The sequence below is a fragment of the Taudactylus pleione genome, unplaced genomic scaffold, assembly GCF_031769625.1.
Source record: "Taudactylus pleione unplaced genomic scaffold, aTauple2 ptg000116l, whole genome shotgun sequence".
Lineage (NCBI taxonomy): Eukaryota > Metazoa > Chordata > Amphibia > Anura > Myobatrachidae > Taudactylus > Taudactylus pleione.
In genome coordinates this window covers 9,877,812-9,898,221 of record NW_028284518.1, presented here as the reverse complement: position 1 = coordinate 9,898,221, position 20,410 = coordinate 9,877,812, and the positions used below count along the sequence as shown (strand labels likewise).

The following is a 20,410-nucleotide window of genomic DNA, read 5'->3' as shown; positions in this document are numbered from 1 at the left end:
CCGACAGTTTACCGGGAAATATTGCATCGGACGGGCATGCTGGACAATCTGGCATGCCCGACCTAGCAATATTTAACCCTCGGTCGCCCCCCCCACACGCTTACAACTATCGGGGCGATCCGCCGATATCAGGCGGATCGCCCCGATAATTGTAGCGTGTATGGCAGCATTATTTATATGCACAAAAGTTACATTTACAATGTATTTAAAAACAGCTAGCAGTTAAGTATTCACACGTATATATATATATAAAAGACAAGAAGCATGATAAATAAAGAGAAAAACTGTACAATTTTTAATGTAAAAAAACTGCATAAATTGATGTTTAACATCGGTAGGTTTTATGACATCATATTAAAAGTAATTGGAAAGAGACAAGAGGTTGGTTTTAGAAGTTTGGATATAAGATGTCTAATACAGCCTCTCAGTTTGGTGAGTGAATTATCTAATGTACAGTAAATTAATTATTTTATTCAGCTCAGTGGTTTGCTAAACCAGTTTACCCAGAGCATTGCCATTAGGACTATCCATTGTTTAGCTTAAAGAAGTTTTCAAGAAAATATGGAGAAGTGTTTTCAATTCATATTTAGCAGTAAAATAAACAGGATAAGTTTAGATCACATTTTCATAATTTATCACACTACAAATAATTTTGCACCTAAATTGCACAAAGAAACATATAGGGGACCATATTACAATACACAAAATAACATGGGAATGACAATTAGAAGAGTTATAAAAGTGAAAAACAAGGTGCAAAAAGCCTCCCTCTTACCTCTGCAAAGAACGGTTACAATCAGGTGTCAATAAGGCCTGGTCTATCTGCTCTCTATATGCTATCCTCATATACTGGTGCAAAGCATGGACAATTTGCACTGTAATCAAAGGATCAGGTCTACATCTGAAAGTAGATTTTATTGGTAAAAAAGGCCTCATGCGCAAAACCAATATAGTCCACGTGATTTACCTGATTTGATGCAAGGTGTTCGCAATCTAAAGATGCTGACAATTTGGCGTCTGAACACTGATTATTCCCTGATGCTACATTGACATAAGAATAATAAAAATGCCATTAAAAGACACGGTCCACTAGTGTGTATGTCTCTATCCTAGAGACCACACAAGACTCCCAGTACCACACTGCGTTTGAAGCCACCACATTGCGCCACATCCTGTAAAATGCCCATTGGTGAGCAGAGTGGTGAATTGGCTTCCTTGGCTTCCACCTCAGCAGTAAAACAAAGCAGGCAATATGCCTTCACCTTCTCTTTAGTGTATCTGATTCCCTATGGAAAAATATCATCATTTAATGATTTTAGCAGTTAATAAAAAAATGTAAATAAAATGAATTATACAGTCTGTGAAAACATCCTTGATTTTCCTTCTGTGCCTTTCTTCTTCAGAATACTGTACAGCTGGGAGAGTTTCATTTTGTCCATATTCTTGCTATAAACATTTAAAAATATTCCAAGAACAACTAATAATCCAGCCCATACATATCTGCAAAGGCAAAAAAAATCATTTAAAAACATTGATAAATTAATACATCCTACCTAAAGTGCAAAATATATTAATAAACCAACGCTTATTAAAGTCATGTGCATTGTTGTGTGACTGCACCAGGTAAGAGCATAGTCAATTTTGTTAAGATGGAGGATATTCAAACAACAACTAAATATTTGCTAAAAATTAAGGAATTAAAGGTTTTTAACTAAGCATATGCAAATGTCTAAACAAAATCCTAATATGTAAAGACCAAAGAACTTGCGGTATCTGACTGGTTCCCCTGCTAACATTCCTCTTCCTATATAAAGTGGAGAACATAATAGATATATATGGTATACCCTAAACCAAGGGGCGTTAGAAGTTTTGCAACATTACTTAGTTGTTAATGTGCATCATAAATGTGGCTATATACAGAGACAGTTTTAATGCTGTCATATAACAGTTTCAACCAACCATAGAGAAATGGAATATGTTACTTACTGGAAAGTGAAGGGTTTTGCAAAAAACAAGAAGGATAGCACAATGGACATTGCCTTTCTTCCCGTTGTTACTGTAGAAATAAATACAGATCTGGTATAAGGACTGCAATTTTCAGGCATGGATATATTAGGAGTTTATAATGTTTTAATTTGAATACTTATTTAATATAATCAGTTTATTTTTACATTACTGGTAACAATTATGTGCTAAAGCTACAGTATACTCATAGAATACTTTAAAGGTTGCAATTCCATTACCTATTTCCTAATATATCTGTGCCTGTAGACTATTAATTTGGCTGTAGATTTATATTACTTTTGCTAAGAAATGCTCACGTGCACAGTGGTTAGTATTCCTGCTTCACATTCAAAATATATGTGATGTGTTTGTATGTTTTTCATGTGTTCTTGTGGGATTCTTCCAGTTGCTATGGCTTGCTTCTACAGTCAAATGATATAGGTTAGTCACCTTCTGACTAAAGCTGGGTACACATTAGACGATCGGGCCGACATATCGGCAAAATTGTCTTATGTCCACCCACTATGATGGCCGTTGCACGCTCTCGTGGGGTCGTCAGGTCGTCCCTACATGCAGCTCAATCTGACGATGCGACGGATGACCCCATGCAGCGGGATGTGGCAAGGGCTGACATATCGGGCACTGTATCGTCTAATGAGTACTGGCAGCCCGATATGTCCCAATTAGTGGGCCAAGCAAGGGGTGGGACTTATGAAAAAATGGCTATGATTAGGTGGGTTTTAGGTCAACAACAGTGATGATTTTTTAGTATCATCTTTGTATTATCAAATGTAAACTGCATTTGTAAAATAGCTTAATCTTACAATCACATCTACTTTGCATCGTATGGTAATTTCAAAGCCTTAACTTTTTGGTCTACTCCTTAAAATTTGCGTTTACATTGAGCTATTACCTGTTACTGCAAGAAGAGCGCCAAACAGTTTGATCAATGCAAGTACGAAAGAAATCCCAAAATACCCGGTGAGGGAGAAAAGGAATGCATAGCCATATGTCTGTGATGGATTCTGAAACAAGATACTCAAGTTACAACATGGGTGGAATATTTGTTTAATCTAAGCCAATAGCATAACTTGCCATGTTTTGGTGCTATCCACTGTAAGGAGTACAGTTGGTAATAACTAAATAATACTAAAAGTTGGTATTGCATCAGTCCAATTGGTAAACCATATGAACATGCCCAGGCTAAATCGTAAAATGGCCAGTCAACTATCAACTGTTTGCAAACACTCCTGCTCCCACACAATATATAATCCTTCTTGAACAATCTTTTACAACTAGGGGTATATTTACTAAAGGTCGATTTTAATCAATTTAAAATCGATCAACATTGATGTTTTGTTTCTGGGGCTAAATCACACATTTACTAACATTTACTAATACTTAAAAAACTAAATCAAAAGTTGACTGTTAGTACATGTGTGATTTAGCCCCAGAAATTTCGTATATATACCCCCTAAAATCAAGATATATTTCTATTTATTGTTATAGTACAAGATGTTTGTTTGTTCTAGTGGTCACTATCATCTAGGTGAGATCAGGACAAATGCAACATAATACAGTTGGCCAACACACTACAAAAAAAATATTTTATACATATGATGTTCTAAACTAAATGTGCTACGTAAATATATAGCCCTTTTACAGTATTAATGTGGAATAAATAAAACATGCTATTTCCGTGTTTTTGTGAAACGAAGAGATGACTCTGGCTGGAAGGTAGTGCCTATTCAGCAGCCTCTGCATGACATGTATATTTTATGCTGTCATGCACTATTGCCTTGAATTAATACAGTTCTCAGCCGTGTACCAGCCATTTCCTCTTTTTAATCAAGCTGCTCTATTTCAGCACTCACCTTGGAACAGAATGCTATAGCCTGAGTCAGTCCACTGGTAATGGCCAGGCCCAGTAAAATGTAAACAAATCCTATGGAATATGAATATAGAACCTGAAAAATTAAATAATCACATGAAAAAGACAATAGAGATTACACAGATAATTCATATAGTATTTCATTAAAGAATAAAGAGTTTTACATTAAACCTAATATCAGAATACAAGTATGTCTGAATGAATATACAAAAAAAAAATAATCACTTTTGTAGGTTGCAGATGTACTGTACATACTATAAATAGTTAGCTTTATTTTTAGAGGGAATAAAAAGTAGGATATCACAGTTTTCATCACAAATTGAGCAACCCTCTTTTTACATCTTTCCCTTTTCACTGGGAAAAGCTTTTATTTTATTTATTAGTATAGAAAATCTATTTCATTTTAGGCAAAAATTTGAGAAAGAAAGAAATTTCGATGATTCTTCAGATAGTTACTGTCGTGCAACTGGCGCAAACCCAGAGACTTACCTCATTTACATGGTGTAGCACATATGTGCGCTTTACATAAGCTGTGCCAATGTGATAGGGCCAGGAACAACGGTACATACTGTAATTTAATTTTAAAAGGAACATTGTTTCGATGTAAGATATGCAGCAACTCCACATATTTTTATTATCATCCTTTCATTATTTTTTACAAGGCACCAACATATTATGCAGTGCTATACATTGATTGGATAATAGTACAAATAAATAACATACAATAGCATGCAACCGGAGATAAGGATGATTCTGTTCAAATTTACTTACAGGATAAGAAGTGTGTGGGATGACGACTAATAAATTTGTTAGTTGGTGGAGAAAGAGACAGGCTCCTGTAAGACAGAAGCATGGTCAGCCATCACCATTAAAGTTGCCATTGTAGAAATCTTAACACCTGCTGGCAACCAGGACGGTCCTTCATAATTTATATTGTTTGTGTAGAAGGCATTTCCTTTTGAGCTCTATGGGCACTTCCACTGGTATCTGCCCGAAGTTTGGTATGTTTTGTCAACGGTTAGTATGTTGGCATGAGAATATCGACACATAACATGTCAACATTTACCATGTATACATTGAGCATGTCAACACTGATGAAATGTTGACATGCTAACAATGTTGATAATCGGGGATGCGGTTAATTCGGTGGTAAGTACCCTAAGCCTAAACCCTGTGGGTTAATGTTCGGCGGTTGTGGCTTTAGTTGCAGTTTTGGGACATTAGCTGCAACCTGTGACTAAGACCATGATTATGTCCCTATTGTTAACCCTAGCTCTAAACAAAAACTCTAAACCTTATGTTGGCATTTTGCAAACTGCAAGCATTTACAACGTCAACATTGTGACGGTCGACATGTCATCAACCAGCTTGGAGTAGCTGTGTGAAAGGTACAGGTGTGTCCTTATACATCTTTGCTGCAGTTGCGGTAAAAAGCCCCTCTCGGCGCGCCAGGTCCCGTGAGACCATAGACCATGGGGATAACAGAAAGAAGAGGGATGACAAAGGCAGTTACAGCTGAACTTGCTCAGTCAGAGACTAGCAGCTGAACAGAGATGGTATTGCAGAAGATGTTCAAACCAACCGTGACCTTAGTGTGAGAACTCATTGCTGCTTTAATTTCCCACTGCTCTCACAAATTACATTTTGTATATTTAAAAAAAAAACATTAAAATTATGTGGCAGGTTGGGCACAGATCTGATATAATGTGAAGCCATCTCTAACTGCCATCCTCATACCATAGATAGATACACACCCAAGTACTGGTGTATGCAAAAGCTAATATAGTGAGAGAAAGAAGAATTAGGGCAAGTGGTGGCTGGATTCAATATGCAGAAAGTTGGAGCTTTATTTATGAGTTGCAATCAAGTTCTTTGTGTGATATTCACAGGTATTTGAACAAGTATGTGCAATGCATCAATTATAACTGGAATGAGAAGAGACCCAATTCAGGTAACACCTTGGGGTCTCTTGATTTGCATCGCCGAATCTCGGGTGATTTTCCCATTTTACATCTCGCAAATTTACTAAGAAGTGAGTTTAGCTGAAAGTGAGTTTTCCAATGGTGATGTAGTTCGAGCTATCTCCCCCGAGTTGCAAATTTAGATGAGATTACTCACCCGAGATTGCAGTGTTTTTTCTCTGCAAATCTCTCCCGAGCTAGCAGCCTGCACATACAGTATCCGTGAGATATGTGAAGGCTGCTTGTGTGTTATACCTGTAAACGGGTTCAATGTTTAAGAAAATATGACATAGGGTCCCCCCCCCCAAAAAAAAGCATAACCAGCCCTGGGCTTGTCAGCCAGTCCTGGTTCCAAAAATTAAGGGGAACAAAACGAGTAGGGATCCACCGTAATTTAGAAACCACCACCTGGCTGCAGGGACAGTCCTGGTTTTAAATATAGTGGGAAAAAAAATGCGTAGGGGTTCCTCTATATTTAAAACCAGCAACGGACCCAAACCGACCGGGGGGTAATGCCACAGCCAGGAGACCCCATCACCGTTGCTCCGTGGCCAAAGCAAACACCCCAAGCTGGTCAGGCCAAGCTGGGGATCTCAGGGGACGTGGGAACCCCCCAAGAAGAGGCGCCCCCTCTCCCGAAACCCCAGGCTTGGTCTGAAGTCCGGGGCTCTTCTCCGCACCCCTGGGCTGTGGATAAGTGGGTAATAAAGTGTTAAATAGTAGTAAACTATTGTATTTTACAGTGAAACTACAGGTGCTTGTGGAACTACAAGTGCCAGCAGGTGGCTGGCACCCGTAATTTTTGAAACCAGGACTGGCTGACAAGGCTGGGGCTGGTTATGCTTTTGCGGGAGGACCCTACGTAATTAAAAAAAAAAAAAAACAACAACTCTATTTTTAATATTTACAGACAGAAACATACACAAATCACACAGATCTGTGTATGTTTCTGGCAAACTCGCAGCTCCGGAGGTGAGTTTTTAAAACTTCTATTTGGCAGAGTTTGGCATCATCTCACCCGAGGTTGTCATCTAGATACTTGGTAAATTTGCGAGCTGTATATTTTAGGTGAAAAGTACTTCAGAGTTTGCCCGATGGTGATAAGATTCTAATTTGCGATCTCACCCGAGTTTTACGAGTGGGAAGAGAGAACAAACTTACAAACTAAGGGGGTCATTCAGACCCGCTCGCGAGCAAAGTTCGTTCGCAAGCGGGTCGATGTTGTGAGAATGCGCATGCGCATGACGGAGGGAGATCCGTTGTGCGCATGCGCGAGACCCGGCGAGCGACGAGAAATACGTCGCTCGGGGTCTCGCACCAAAGGGGGCGTGCTGTCGATGGTGACTGACAGCACGCCCTCTGTGGTGGGCGTGCCGGGGGCGTGGCGGCCAGTCGGAGCCGTTCCCATGGGAAAGCCTACCGTCTGAGTCCGGCCCCACTGACATCAGTAATGATGTCAGTGGGAGTGACTTTGGCTCTGATAGAGCCAAAATCACTCCGGGGCTTGCGGCAGCGAGACCCTACCGCAAGGGTCTCGTCGCAAGCCCGATGGTCGCGATGGTCTTGACCATCGCGACCATCATGGACGCTCGCATAAGCTGTGGGTGGTAACACACAGCTATGCGAGCGTCCATAAGGCCGCTCCACATTTAAATAGGACGGCCCTGATTCAGAGCGAGCGTTCTGCTCAGAGCGTTCAGCTTTGAATCAGGGCCTAAAGGCATAGGGCCTGATTCAGAGCCGCTCGTAAGCGGACGCTCGTTCGCTCCGAGCGATGTTTGCCCGGGGAGTGGAGATCCGATCGCAGGCGTGCTTAAAGGTCGAAACGGGCGTTTTATGGGTGTGCATAATTAAAACAGCAGCGTTATTGACCACGTCACTGGGTTATTTTATAGCCAGAACTGCTCGCAAAATTGTGGTAGCAAAAACCAACCACAAGAATAGCGAGCAGCTCATACCCTGGGCAATGTACTCGATTAATCTAATAAATAGCGGACATGACGTAGGATGCGAGCGGCCAGGGGGCGTAGTTTCCCAAAAAACGACCGGAAGTTTTGTTCGCTCGTTCAGACCTAGAGGCGTGAACAGACCGCAAAGAGCGAGCGGTTCATTTGAATAGCCACCCCTTTTTTTGAACGAACGACCGCAAATAGCGACCAGCCCTGAATTAGGCCCATAATGTGCAGTGGGTATCTATCTATCCATCATCCCAATGGCACCTATCAAGGAGTGGAATATATTAGGCACTAAGTGAACACTCAGTTCTTGAAGTTGAATGGTAGGAAGCAGGAAAAATTGGCAAGTGTAAGGATCTGAGCGACTTTGACAAAAGGGCCAACTTGTGATGGCTAAATGACTGGGTTAGAGCATCTCCAAAACAGCAGGTCTTGTGGGGTGTTCCTGGTATAAAGTGGTATATATACCGGGAACACCCCACAAGACCTGCTGTTTTGGAGATGCTCTAACAGTCTCCGTCGTGCGCATGCGCTGTGGGCCACCATCGACTAGTTTGCGATCGCTCAGCGCTTGCGACCAGGTCTGAATCAGGCCCAGAGTATCCCTAAGCTGGAGACGATCCCCAAATCTACGGGAATAATTAACCCAAAGCCACTACAGACGCATTGCACCGAGACCCCCTACAGTGAAAGGATCATTCCTATGTGGTTCACGCAGGGCTTGCTTATACATGACCAAGAAAAAGGAAGTTATGGACAAATACGGTAAGAAGATGGAAATTAACAATTACATCAACTGCAGGAGCAAGGGGGTGATTTATTGTATAACTGCGAATGCAATGTCAAATATGTGGGAATGACGGCTCGGATGCTTAAGGAACACATTCTGGAACATGTCGGGAATGTGAGAAAAGCCACATCTGATCTTGCTAAATTCAAGCAACTAAGGGCCGTATTCAATTAGCTGCGAAAAGACGTTTTTTGCAATAAAGTTTCGCCGGTGACGTCATTTGCCAGTGGAAACTTATCCTCGTATTCAATTGTTGCAACTTTCGCCGGTGCGAAAACGCAATACAATGTACCCGGCGGAAAAGTTTCGCCTATGAATAGCTGTCGGAAAAAAGTGCAGAATTGCAGTTTTGGGGTGCAAAGAGGGGGAAACCACCCTGCACCCTTAGGACAGGTCCCCAAAGGTAAACTGCATGAAAAAAATTCCTAAGACGAAATAAAGAACACCCCAAAAAATGACTTTGAAAAAGGGGGCGAAAAAGTTCAAAGTTGGGTACAAACTTAAAAACTAGCAAAATAGACTTGGGGGGGGGGGGGGGGGGGGTCTGCAAGTATGTGGGTGGTGTTTTTTTTATTGCAGGTAACTTTTCTGGTCATTCTCTATTTCTTTCATGGATAGAATGTTTTTTTTTCGCCTGTCTGACCGAATCATGAATGGGCCCTTGTTTTGATATTTTTAATGAATTTGGTTCACATATGTACATACATTGTGATCAATTTTGTACTATATGATTACCTTATCATGTATACCCCTATTTTTGTACTTTTGTTTCTGCAGACTAGAATTACTATGACTATCAATTCTGCTGTATATGAATATCATATTTCTTATACCTTTTACCCTTACGAATCTTTCCTTCTTAGGAATAATATCATAACTACTTTTACATCTCTCTAATAGGTATCCACTCATAAACAACCTTTATGCACCCTATGATGTATGACCTATCATTAATCCTATCTTACATGTGATTTTACCTTTGAGGAGTTATTTCTGGGAATATAATACATTTGGATATTTACTTTCCTGTCCTTCCTTTGTACCCTCTGGGAAAATGGGCAGAGTAGTTTTTCATATATGAAAGATCAGAGATCTAACAGGGTCAGTGGTTAGCTAACATATCAAAATACATATTTGTGCTTAGACATAAATACGTATATGTATCATTGTTTCTCTAGTGGTGCTTCACTTACACTTTCTCTACCATCGTTTATGTATAATTACTTACCCGTTACTACAACCAGCCCCCCGGGTATATACAGCTGGACCTGATGATTGACGTCTAGGACTGCCCCCCCCTTTTTTTTAGTATGCCATATATGATTGGTTCCCATAAGAAAGGGATTTCCCAGCCATAATTCACTTTGATGTGAACAAACCCCGCCCCAGGCGAAACACAGGTCATCTTTACACAGAGAAGCTGTTAACGGCTGGGCACCATCCTGATAGCAGCGTGGAAGGAGATCCCCGCTGCTCTAGCAGTGCGCTTCCTGTGCATTTTGCACACATCACACACAGAGCCTCAGACACAGTGACGAGTGACCGGGCACCCTCCAGGTTATTACTAGAAGGAGCTTCTTGTAATACAACCACTCGCTGTGGTATCACAGACAAACCGCCGCACCCCCCCCCCCCCCCCATAACTTTAACAACAATACCTCTATTATCATATCCACTACTCTGTATGACATTGTGGTAAAAACAATATGATTCACGGAAATTATTATATAATCCTTCTTTGATGATGAATGAGATTAATGCTCTTCTGAGTGAATAGGAGAGCGAGATATTTTTCTGATCCATAATGAATCTGCCAAAGTGAACTCAGTAAAGGGTATATAGGTCTGATGATTACTGACACTCATGCATTACAGAGAAGAATCTGTATGATATCCCAAGCACTTGGGAGTGGAACGGAGTTGCTGTTAATATAATAGAATATTTCATGTAATTAATGGATGGTATGATTTCCCATCTACTGTTTTTTCAACATAAGAATATTGATGAGCGAACCCTGGCTTATTTCTGTGATATAAAAAGAGAAAAAAAAAATTATATTTTTTTGTGTGTGTGACTGGACGAAGCATGTGACACTGTTATAATTCTTCTTTCTATGTCACAATGTGCCTACTATGTTAAATACTTGTTTTGCTTATTACCATATGTACCATTGTATGAACTGGCTCTAGCTTGAGCACAAGAGATTGGGTGTGTGCAACTGTGGCAATAATGAATCATTGCTGGGTTAATGTTATTTATAAACAACCTGCTATTAAGCAACATTGTATTCTCGCAACAGGGCATTGAACTATACCTAGGAGGATCTGGATAAGATTCCTCTTCCTAGTAAACCTTATTTTAAAGAAATATTAATACATGTTAAGTTTTACTAAATGCTTAAAAATACATAATAAGTAGTGTCCCCAAACAAGAGTCGTCTTTTTCTCTTTTTTTTGTATGGTGAATATCCACCAACATATACTGATTGCCAATTGTGGTCATATTAAACTTTTCTAGTTGGTTTCACTTATACTAATCTCTACTATAAAAATCCTGTGCGGCTCTCACTCCTCTTTGTGTTTCCAAGTATGATAGAAAGGTGTCAGAACACACAGTGCATCGCAGCTTGCTGCGTATGGGGCTGCGTAGCCATAGACCGGTCAGATGACCGTCCGAAAGAGCCTATAATGGGCACGGGAGCATCAGAACTGGAACATGGAGCAATTACAGAAGGTGGCCTGGTCTTATGCATCATGTTCTCTTTTACATCATGTTGACACCCGGATGTGTGTGCGTCATTTACCTGAGGAAGAGATGACACCAGTATGCATAATAGGAAAAAAGCAAGCCGGCAGAGGCAGTGTGATGCTCTGGGCAATGTTCTGCAAGGAAATCTTGGGTCTTCGCATTCATGTGGATGTTACTTTGACATGTACCACCTATTGTATGTAAACATTGTTGCACAGCAAGTACACCCCTTCATGGCAACAGTATCCCCTGGTAGCAGTTGCCTCTTTCAGCAGGATAATGCGTCCAGCCACACTGCAAAAATTGTTCAGAAATGGTTTGAGGAACACGACAAAGAACATGACACAGAGTTCAAGGTGTTGACTTGGCCTCCAAATTCCCCAGATCTAATTCCGATCGAGCATCTGTGAGATGTACTAGATAAACAAGTCTGAGCCATAGAGGCCCCACCATTCAATTTACAGGACTTAAGAGATCTGCTGCTAACATCTTGGTGCCAGATACCAGAGGACACCTACAGAAGCCTTGTGGAGTCCATGCCTAAGACGGGACAGAGCTGTTTTGGCAGCACGAGGGACCTACTGTACACAATATTAGGAAAGTGGTTTTAATGTAACAGGTGATTGATTTGTATAGTTAGGTCCATATACTGACAATTTTTGTAATTTTAGCTGTTTACCAAAACATATACAAGTTACAGTTATATAATGCATATGGTTTTAAAATACAGACTATCAGCTTTAATTTGAGGTTATTCACACCCAAATTGGAGGTAGGGTACAGGAATCATAGCTGTTTAATATGCAGTCTCCTCTTTTTCAAAGGACCAAAAAGTAATTGGACAATTGACTCAGAAGCTGTTTCATGGACATGTATGGGTTATTCCTTCCTATTCTTTGTCAATTAAGCAGGCAAAAGGTTTGGAGTTGATTCCAATTGTGTCATTTGCATGTGGAAGCTGTTGCGGTGAACCCACAATATCCAGTCAAATGAGCTCTCAATGCAAATTAAATAGGCCATCCTTAGGTCCCCAAAACAAATAAAATCCAGCTCAGGTCTTCGGACAGATGAAACAAAGATCAACCTGTGCCAGAATGATGGAAAGAAAAAAGTATGGAAAAGGCTTGGAATGGCTCATGATGCAAAGCATAGCACATAACCTGTAAAACACAGTGGAGGCAGTGTAATGGCATGGGTATGCATGTCTTCCAATGGCACTGGGTCACTAGTGATTATTGATGATGATGATGATGACACAAGATACAAGCAGCCGGATGAATTCTGAAGTGTATAGCGATAAACTGTCTGCTCAGATTCTGACAAATTCAACGAAGTTGATTAGACTGAGCTCCACAGTACAGATGGACAATTCTTCTGCAATGGCCAAGTCAATCACCTGATCAAGAATGCATTTCGCTTTCTGAAGATAAAACTAAAGGTAGAAAGACCCACACACATACAACTATAGACAGCTGTAAGGAGAGCGCACTCGTGATTATGTGAAAAATAATAATTTTACTTATAACATTTGCTCACGTACATCAGGGGGTCATCAAGTGACGAAACATGTTGGGCGTGGCTTACTGATGTGGACCTGTGACGACATCCTGTGTTCCCAGAACCGGCGGTGGTCCGCTGAATTTCTGTCTGCAGCATGGTCTGTCGATTACACCAGGATCCGGAGGACCGTCCATGGTGGAGATTAATGGTTTAAACTTTGATGTACGTGAGCAAATGTTATAAGTAAAATTGTTATTTTTCACATAATCTTTAGTGCGCTCTCCTTTCAACTTGCTTACCTCTAGAATCTATCGCTCTGTGGTTTGGAGCTGGGATGCAGCTGTGCTACATACATACATGAACAAATCATTTCTGGACATTTCAATCAAAAGACTTCATGCACATTAGTAGGATTTCTCCATATACTGTATATATTGAAAGGTATAAAACGGTTGATTTTTTTGCATTTTTGTTAACAGTGGAAAAATGATAATAAGTAAGCATTTTTCAGCAAATTAAAGCCACTCATGAATTTTGGGGTACATTAAAATACTTGTAAAGGTGATTTTCATGTAATGTTAAACCATTTTGAAAAAAAAAAAAAAAACCACATGCAACTCCCAGCTGCAAGTTCAAAATCTCATGACTCATCTATACAACACCCCCAAATAACTATCGTATATCATTAAACCCATTATTCAGCTTTTTGTAAAAAATCACCTCACAAATGTCTTCATTGGCAATAATTTATCTAAAAGCTTATAAAGTGCCTTATTAATCATTAAGTCCTGTAGGTGCTGACTCACAGCACTGCGGCCATGGGCTTGATTCCAACCAGGGTCCTAACTGTAAGGTGTTTCTCCCACATTCCAAACATTATTGTTTTAAATGCAGACTCCTTAGATACAGAGTACATGCGAGACTCTGGGACCCCCAGCACCTACAGGTGCTCGCATCCTCCCTACACCCACTTTTGGTGGAGTACTGGACGAGAGGAGGGATGGGGCTGATAAGTCTGACAGGGACCAGCAACACTGCTTCCTAGTCATAGGCACACTTCAGCCTGTGAATAGTATGTAGTTTGCTGCAGTGAATCATAAGCACTGTGGGCCCCTGTCAGACTTATCAGTCCTGTCCCTCCTCTCATATTACTCTCCTCACCAGCATCAGTGAGCGTGACACTGCAAAAGGGGCCCCATAGCAAAAATTTCTAGAAAATGTACTGTTCTGGATCAGCAAATTGCACCCGCCACCATTGCGAGTCAAACACTTCCTATGTTGGGACTTCGATATGTGCACAGTCTGTCACTTCCCACTAAATTGGATTCCTCCCCTATACTGGCCCGAAAACAAGTTGGGGCACCATTGTTTGAAAGAGGGGAGTCTCCTCTACCAAATAATATGCCGCCTTATGTGGCGATTACTAGACAAGGACTTAAACAGTACATAAAATAAAGTATTCCACACAGGAGGATGATCTAAAGCAGGGGTCTTCAACCTTTGAGACAGTGTGGGCCACATTAAAACATTCAACGAAGCCCAAGAGTCACTAAGCTATACTGCGGCATTTAGACTCTGCCCCCTCCTCACACAATTATGTACCATAACTGCCCCCCTCTGCAGTGCCCCTTATACAGTGGCCCCAGTAATGGTCCCCCCTATGCAGTGCCCCCAGTAGTGGTCCCACCTATGCAGTGCCCCCAGTAGTGGTCCCCCCTATGCCGTGCCTCCAGTTGTAGTCCCCCCTATGCAGTGCCCCTTATATAGTGCTCTCAGTAGTGGTCCCCCCCGTATAGCCCCTTATATAGTGCCCCCAGTAGTAGTTCCCCCTATGCAGTGCTCCCACTAGTGCCAGTGTCCCTTACATATACAGGACAAAGACACACACACAAAAAAACCACTTACCTGAATCCGTCCGCTCCTCCGTCCTCCCGGCCTGCTCTGCACTATGGGAGAGACGTCGTGACGTCTCTCCCTTCACCCACTGCAGGAGCCAGAAGGTGGAGCTCATGAGTGAGCTCCAGCCCGGCTCCGGCCGTGGGTGCAGCACCCAATGAGAGTCTGTCTGACGGCGGCGATGTGTTTGTTACTGTGTGTAGTGCGGACCGCACTTAGGCCCTCATTCAGAGCCACTCGCTATTTGCGGTCGTTCTTTCTAAAACAAGGGGTGGCTATTCAAATGAACCGTTCGCTGTTTGCGGTCTGTTCACGCCTCTAGGTCTGAACGAGCGAACAAAACTTGCGTTCGTTTTTTGGAAAAATACGCCCCCTGGCCGCTCGCATCCTACGTCATGTCCGCTATTTATTAGATTAATCGAGTACATCGACCAGGGTATGAACTGCTCGCTATTCTTGTGGTTGGTTTTTGCTACCACAATTTTGCGAGCAGTTCTGGCTTAAAAAAAACCCAGTGACGTGGTCAATGACGCTGCTGTTATAAATATGCACACCCATAAAACGCCCGTTTTGACCTTTAAGCACGCCTGCGATCGGATCTCCACTCCCCGTTTTCAAGCACCTTCCCCTGTTACCACCCACATACGCCTCTTTCTGTCACTCAAATTATCAGGCATTCGCTATTTTGCGAGCACATGAATTTCGGCCGCACTGACTGGTTCGCGCATGCGTATAACGATCCGTACGCATGCGCAGTTGGGCAAACATCGCTCAGAGCGAACGAGCTGCCGCTTACGAGTGGCTCTGAATCAGGCCCTTATAGCGGTCCGCACTACACCAACTTAAATGGACCTGGAGGGGGTGACATTAGGGTGTGCAGGCAGCTAAAACAGCGTAGCGGAAACGCTATAGAAGGTCACCATATTATTCCTACACATAGTAAGCATTTAACTCAAGACTGTGAAAACAAACCAAAAAGGTGCAGATTATGTGGTGAAAACCTACAGGTAGAATACTGATTTTTGCAAATTTGGAAAGCCGGATTAATGCGGAAGCAGGAGCCAAAGTATTTCTTTGTGGTGATTATAATAAAAACAAAATCAAGTTTGCTTTTTTTTTACTTTCTTGAAATCTCATTAATAAAAAAAATAAACAGTGATTGATAAGTTTGGTTAAATGTTATTTAATGTGTCAAAATGAGCAAGACTAATTGTATTTTCTAAAAATACAAAGACTTCAGAAAAGAACATGGTATAATTTATTTGGGTACTGCAAATGGAGCAGGATGGAGATGAAAGATTCCAATATTCTCTGTAAAACATAGGATAACATGGAGGCAGTATATGAACAATATAATCGCTACAACTATCTAGGCGCACCATTTATCATGGTTTCCTTGGTCTTTTTTCAGATTTCTTTTTGAACATAAAACATGGGGATAATGGACTCCTTACCATTTCTGAATTAGATCCGTTGTGTAGTTTCATAGCTTTTTCTTGTACATTTCCTATAACAGCATCAGCGCAAAGGGCAAGGGAGATGAGCAGCACACCTTAGGGAAAGAAACGCATACATCATATTATTAAATGGGTTTATTACAAACAATTTATATGTAATTATCCCAGCAGGTCCTTGGAATAGAACTAATATATACCAAATGTATTTCTTTTTGGGGTACTGCACCATCACATTTTACCTTTCAAAAATGTAAGCCTAATAGAGTTAAATAGACCCAGAGAAGGCAAATTACACTCAGAGAGTCAACTGCGAAAAAATAAAATTCCTGTCCCCATACAAGGCAAAAGGATTAAATTCCGAGATAACTCACCCAGGTTACACTACATTACATGTCTTGCAGAAACATCAAATCAATGTTTAAGTATTATTACCGCTTCGTTCAATATGCATGCCAGAATCTGACCACTATTACAGGAAAATACACCAATCTTCACTGTGGTTAAAGCTTTTTTGTCCCGCTAGTTACACAGTCCTGGACATGAAAAGTTTGTTGGACAAATCTTTGTATTGACTTATGGGACCCATTGATCTGCAACGTATTGCCCCAATTGCTTGATGCAGGGCACAGGGATTGGGGAAATCCTCAATTCCCTGAGCTAATCAGGGATTTTTAATATGCTGTTTGCCGATCATCGATGTCCGCGGATCAGCGTTATTGATCGGCTGAACGGGAAATCAGGGTCGTGGATGTATTGCCCGCATTACGGATGTGTCCTCATACATCTAGCCTCCTTGTGTGTTAAACTGCCGTCTTATTCACACAGTGATGCGAATAGCTGTCACAAGCAGGTGATTAAAATGATATGCAGCATGCCTATGTTCTCTGTGCATCTGCGGGTGTATCTGCATGCGAAACGCTACGTTACAGTGTTACAGCCACTGACACTGTAACGTAGCATTTCATATGCAGATACACCCGCAGAAGCACAGAGAGCATAGGCATGCCGCATATAAGTTTAATCAGCAGAAGCTGCGTGTGCTAGCTATTCACTGTGTGAACAAGACGCATTTGAAGGTAAAAAGTCGCACGAAAGATGCTCTGCGCTACAGAGGCAGATGGAGCTCCCGCGTTATGTGTGGGGCGACTTGTAGCGCATGGAGGATAGTGTATGTGGACACATCTGTAGTTTTTTCCCAAAGTAAACAAATATCTCCCGTTAACAACTATGGACTGATTCAGAGTGGAGATCAAAGCAAGAAGAGCAAGTAACTGTGCACCTGGACAAAGGGTGTATTTTGTGGACATTCACAATTTCAACAGAATACTATCGACATGTTCTGAATGTTGACACTGCGAATGAGAACAGTTGGCATGTAGACATTATGCTGTTGACATTCTGAATGACAATAAGATTTGCCATTTACTTTTACTATAAGCCTAACCCTGAATTTCAACCTAACCCTAAAATCAGGTGTTGACATTCACAACGTTGACATTCTGTTAGTGTGGACATTGAGAATGTCAGCATAATGACTACAAACCATGACAAACCATGTTGCAATGCAACGGGTGCAAATACATTTATTTTTGTCTTTGCATGTAGCATAAATACTGGCTGCTTTTGCATGTAGCCCACAAATGCTGGACAGCTTTATTTTTACACTGCAATTTAGATCGAGCTAGAACACCCCATTCTTATATCTAAATATCTCTGCATATTTAAATTTTCCCCACCTGCAGTGCAACATGGTTTTGCCCAGGTGCAAAGTTACAGATGTGGCCTCATACACTATTGCTGCAGTTTCGCCAAACAGCCCCCGTGCGACTGAGCATCTTTTTCATACGAAAATGCGTATTAGTCGCAATGCACCGAGACTGCACTGATTCATTTAATATGCAACACCTTTACATCAGTGTGCAAGTGAGTCTGAATCTATGCTATGATGCAAATGCCGCTGCTTTTTTCCATGCCAAGTTCCGTTATGCTTCATATACAGACTCCGTCGCACACAAATATATTCAAGTGTCGTATATAAAAACAATCAGTGGAGTCTCCTGGTGTATATATATAACTGTAGTCGCATCGCATTGCGACTAAGGGCCGTATTCAATTTGGCTGCGAATAGCCATATCGCCGATGACGCCATTTTCACCCTTCCCTATATTAAATTTCAAAGACTTTCGCAGGTACGAAAAGTCTTTGGCAAAAACTAGGGCTAACTTTTCTCCTATGATTAGGTGGCGATAACAAGTGCGGAATTGGTGTTCTGGGGTACAAAGTAAAAAAAAAAGTACCCTGCACCCTTTGCAATGCCCCCTATAGGTATTCTGTGTAAAAAAAAAAAAAAAAAAAAATGTAAAGTTAAACAGGATACCCCAAAAAATTTACTTTCGTTTTGGGGGCAAAAAAATAAATAAAATTGGGGGACAAACTTATAAACTAGCAAAATAGACTCAGGGGGAGTCCCCAAGTATGCGGTAGGCGTTTTTTAGAATGCGGGTGGTTGCGGCAAGTGGATTTTTAAAAGTTCACTTTAGGGACTTAAAAATATGCTTGCACCCATTTTCATGTACCCCAAATTTGATGGGACTATGTTAAAGACGCATTAAAGCACTTGTAGAGACCGTTTAAAACACCCAAATATCTTTAGCAGGGCTTTTCGGGGGTACCCATAGTGATCTCCCATGTTAGTACATCTTTTGGGGGGTGACAGGTTGATTTCCCCAAAAAGTGAGAGGACTTTTCGCTACTTACCTTTCTGCCAGGTCCCGTTTTCGACGATTCCCAATTGAATACGGGGAAACGCGGGTATGCCCCACAATACTTTATCCCCAGGAAAACCTGCGATGACGGCGAAAAGTCCGGCCTCAGACTTTTTGCCTCTAATTGAATATGGCTCTAAGACTCATTTCAAGCGAGAAACACATCTGTACTCGCTTTTTTTTTTACAAGTTGCTTCCATATTTAAAGCAGCCCCTATGTTTTTGTTTTTTTTAACAGGGGAAAGCAGTATGTCTCTGGGGAAGGGTGCATGATTTCAACAGCCAACAGAGGTGGGACTGACTTTGCTTTGATTACAAGGATTCAAGAACACAGGATTAATGCAGAAGAACCGCGTCCTTGGGCTTGTTCTGCTAGGGTCTTTATATATTCTAAAATTCCCTGAGCTCATACCATTTGGATTTTACATCTTTTGTGGAACATATAAATTTTTTTGCTAAATATTTACATCAAGTGCATACAGCTTGAAAACACACTATGTGATCCGTCGTACGATATATCGTTCCGTGGTGGATCGGAACAATATATCGTAGAGTGTGTATGCCCGATCTATTGTTTGCGATGGTCATTCATTGCATCGTCCCATCTGCTGTTCTCCACAGCAGATGGGATGACGTACTCATGCAGCATGGAACAGTACATTGCAAAGTGGTACACCGGATCGTGCAGTGTGTGTGTGCGCGATATATATCGTTACACTGTGTTGTTCTGTTGCTGGATACACACATTGTATAGTGTGTATCCAGCTTTGCATTATTTTTTTTAGAATGCCCTCAAATATTTAACCCACAACTGATGTCAATAAAGGACACCTGTGATCCTAGCATTGCACTAATGCATATTTTTCACTTAACTACAGCTACCAATCAGAAATGAGCTTGTACCCAAAAGGTCATCTGTTTGACACTGAAAACAGACATTCAAATGGTTAAAATGGTTTAGTGCCCGACTCACCTAAATGCAATATTAGTAAAGTTCTACAGTTCTATAAACTCTTACGTTGAATTTTGATTTATTTTTAAATAATGGTAACATCTGCTTTCTTGTGGTATTTATATGGATAAAAAAAAGTAATTTATTGTACTGTAAAACTCAATGCCACATTTAGCCAAGAGTACAGATGCGTCAACATACATCTAGCCTCCTTGCGCACTAAACAGCCCTTCTACTAGCGCCATGCTGTGGATGGACTCGATAGTGCTGAGCGTTTTTTCGTGCGACTTTTTACCTTCAAATGCGTCTTATTGGGATGAGGATAGTATAGCGAATAGTTAGCACAAGTAGCTTCTGCTGATTAAAATGATATGTAGCATGCCTATAATCTGCAGGTGTAACTGTATGTGAAACGCTACGTTACAGTGTCAGCGCATTTCGCATGCAGATACGCCCGCAGTGGCACACCTGAAGTTAAAAACGTTGCACGA

The 20,410-nt window shown here is 41.2% G+C and overlaps 1 protein-coding gene across 6 annotated transcripts in view; it reads right to left on the bottom strand.

The window, feature by feature from the left end:
- Positions 1-272: 272 nt before the first annotated feature.
- The window catches only part of SLC35B3 (solute carrier family 35 member B3), a 62,718-nt gene continuing 42,580 nt past the window's right edge, over positions 273-20,410 (bottom strand). For all 6 annotated transcript variants that reach the window (XM_088471670.1, XM_088471674.1, XM_088471672.1 and 3 more), the window contains exons 6-10: positions 16,200-16,297; positions 3,879-3,971; positions 2,918-3,029; positions 1,987-2,056; positions 273-1,500 (exon numbers count right to left, since the gene is read on the bottom strand). In XM_088471670.1, the coding sequence (XP_088327796.1) occupies positions 1,350-1,500; positions 1,987-2,056; positions 2,918-3,029; positions 3,879-3,971; positions 16,200-16,297 (524 nt within the window). In that variant the 3' untranslated portion in view covers positions 273-1,349. The remainder of the gene's footprint in view (positions 1,501-1,986; positions 2,057-2,917; positions 3,030-3,878; positions 3,972-16,199; positions 16,298-20,410) is intronic.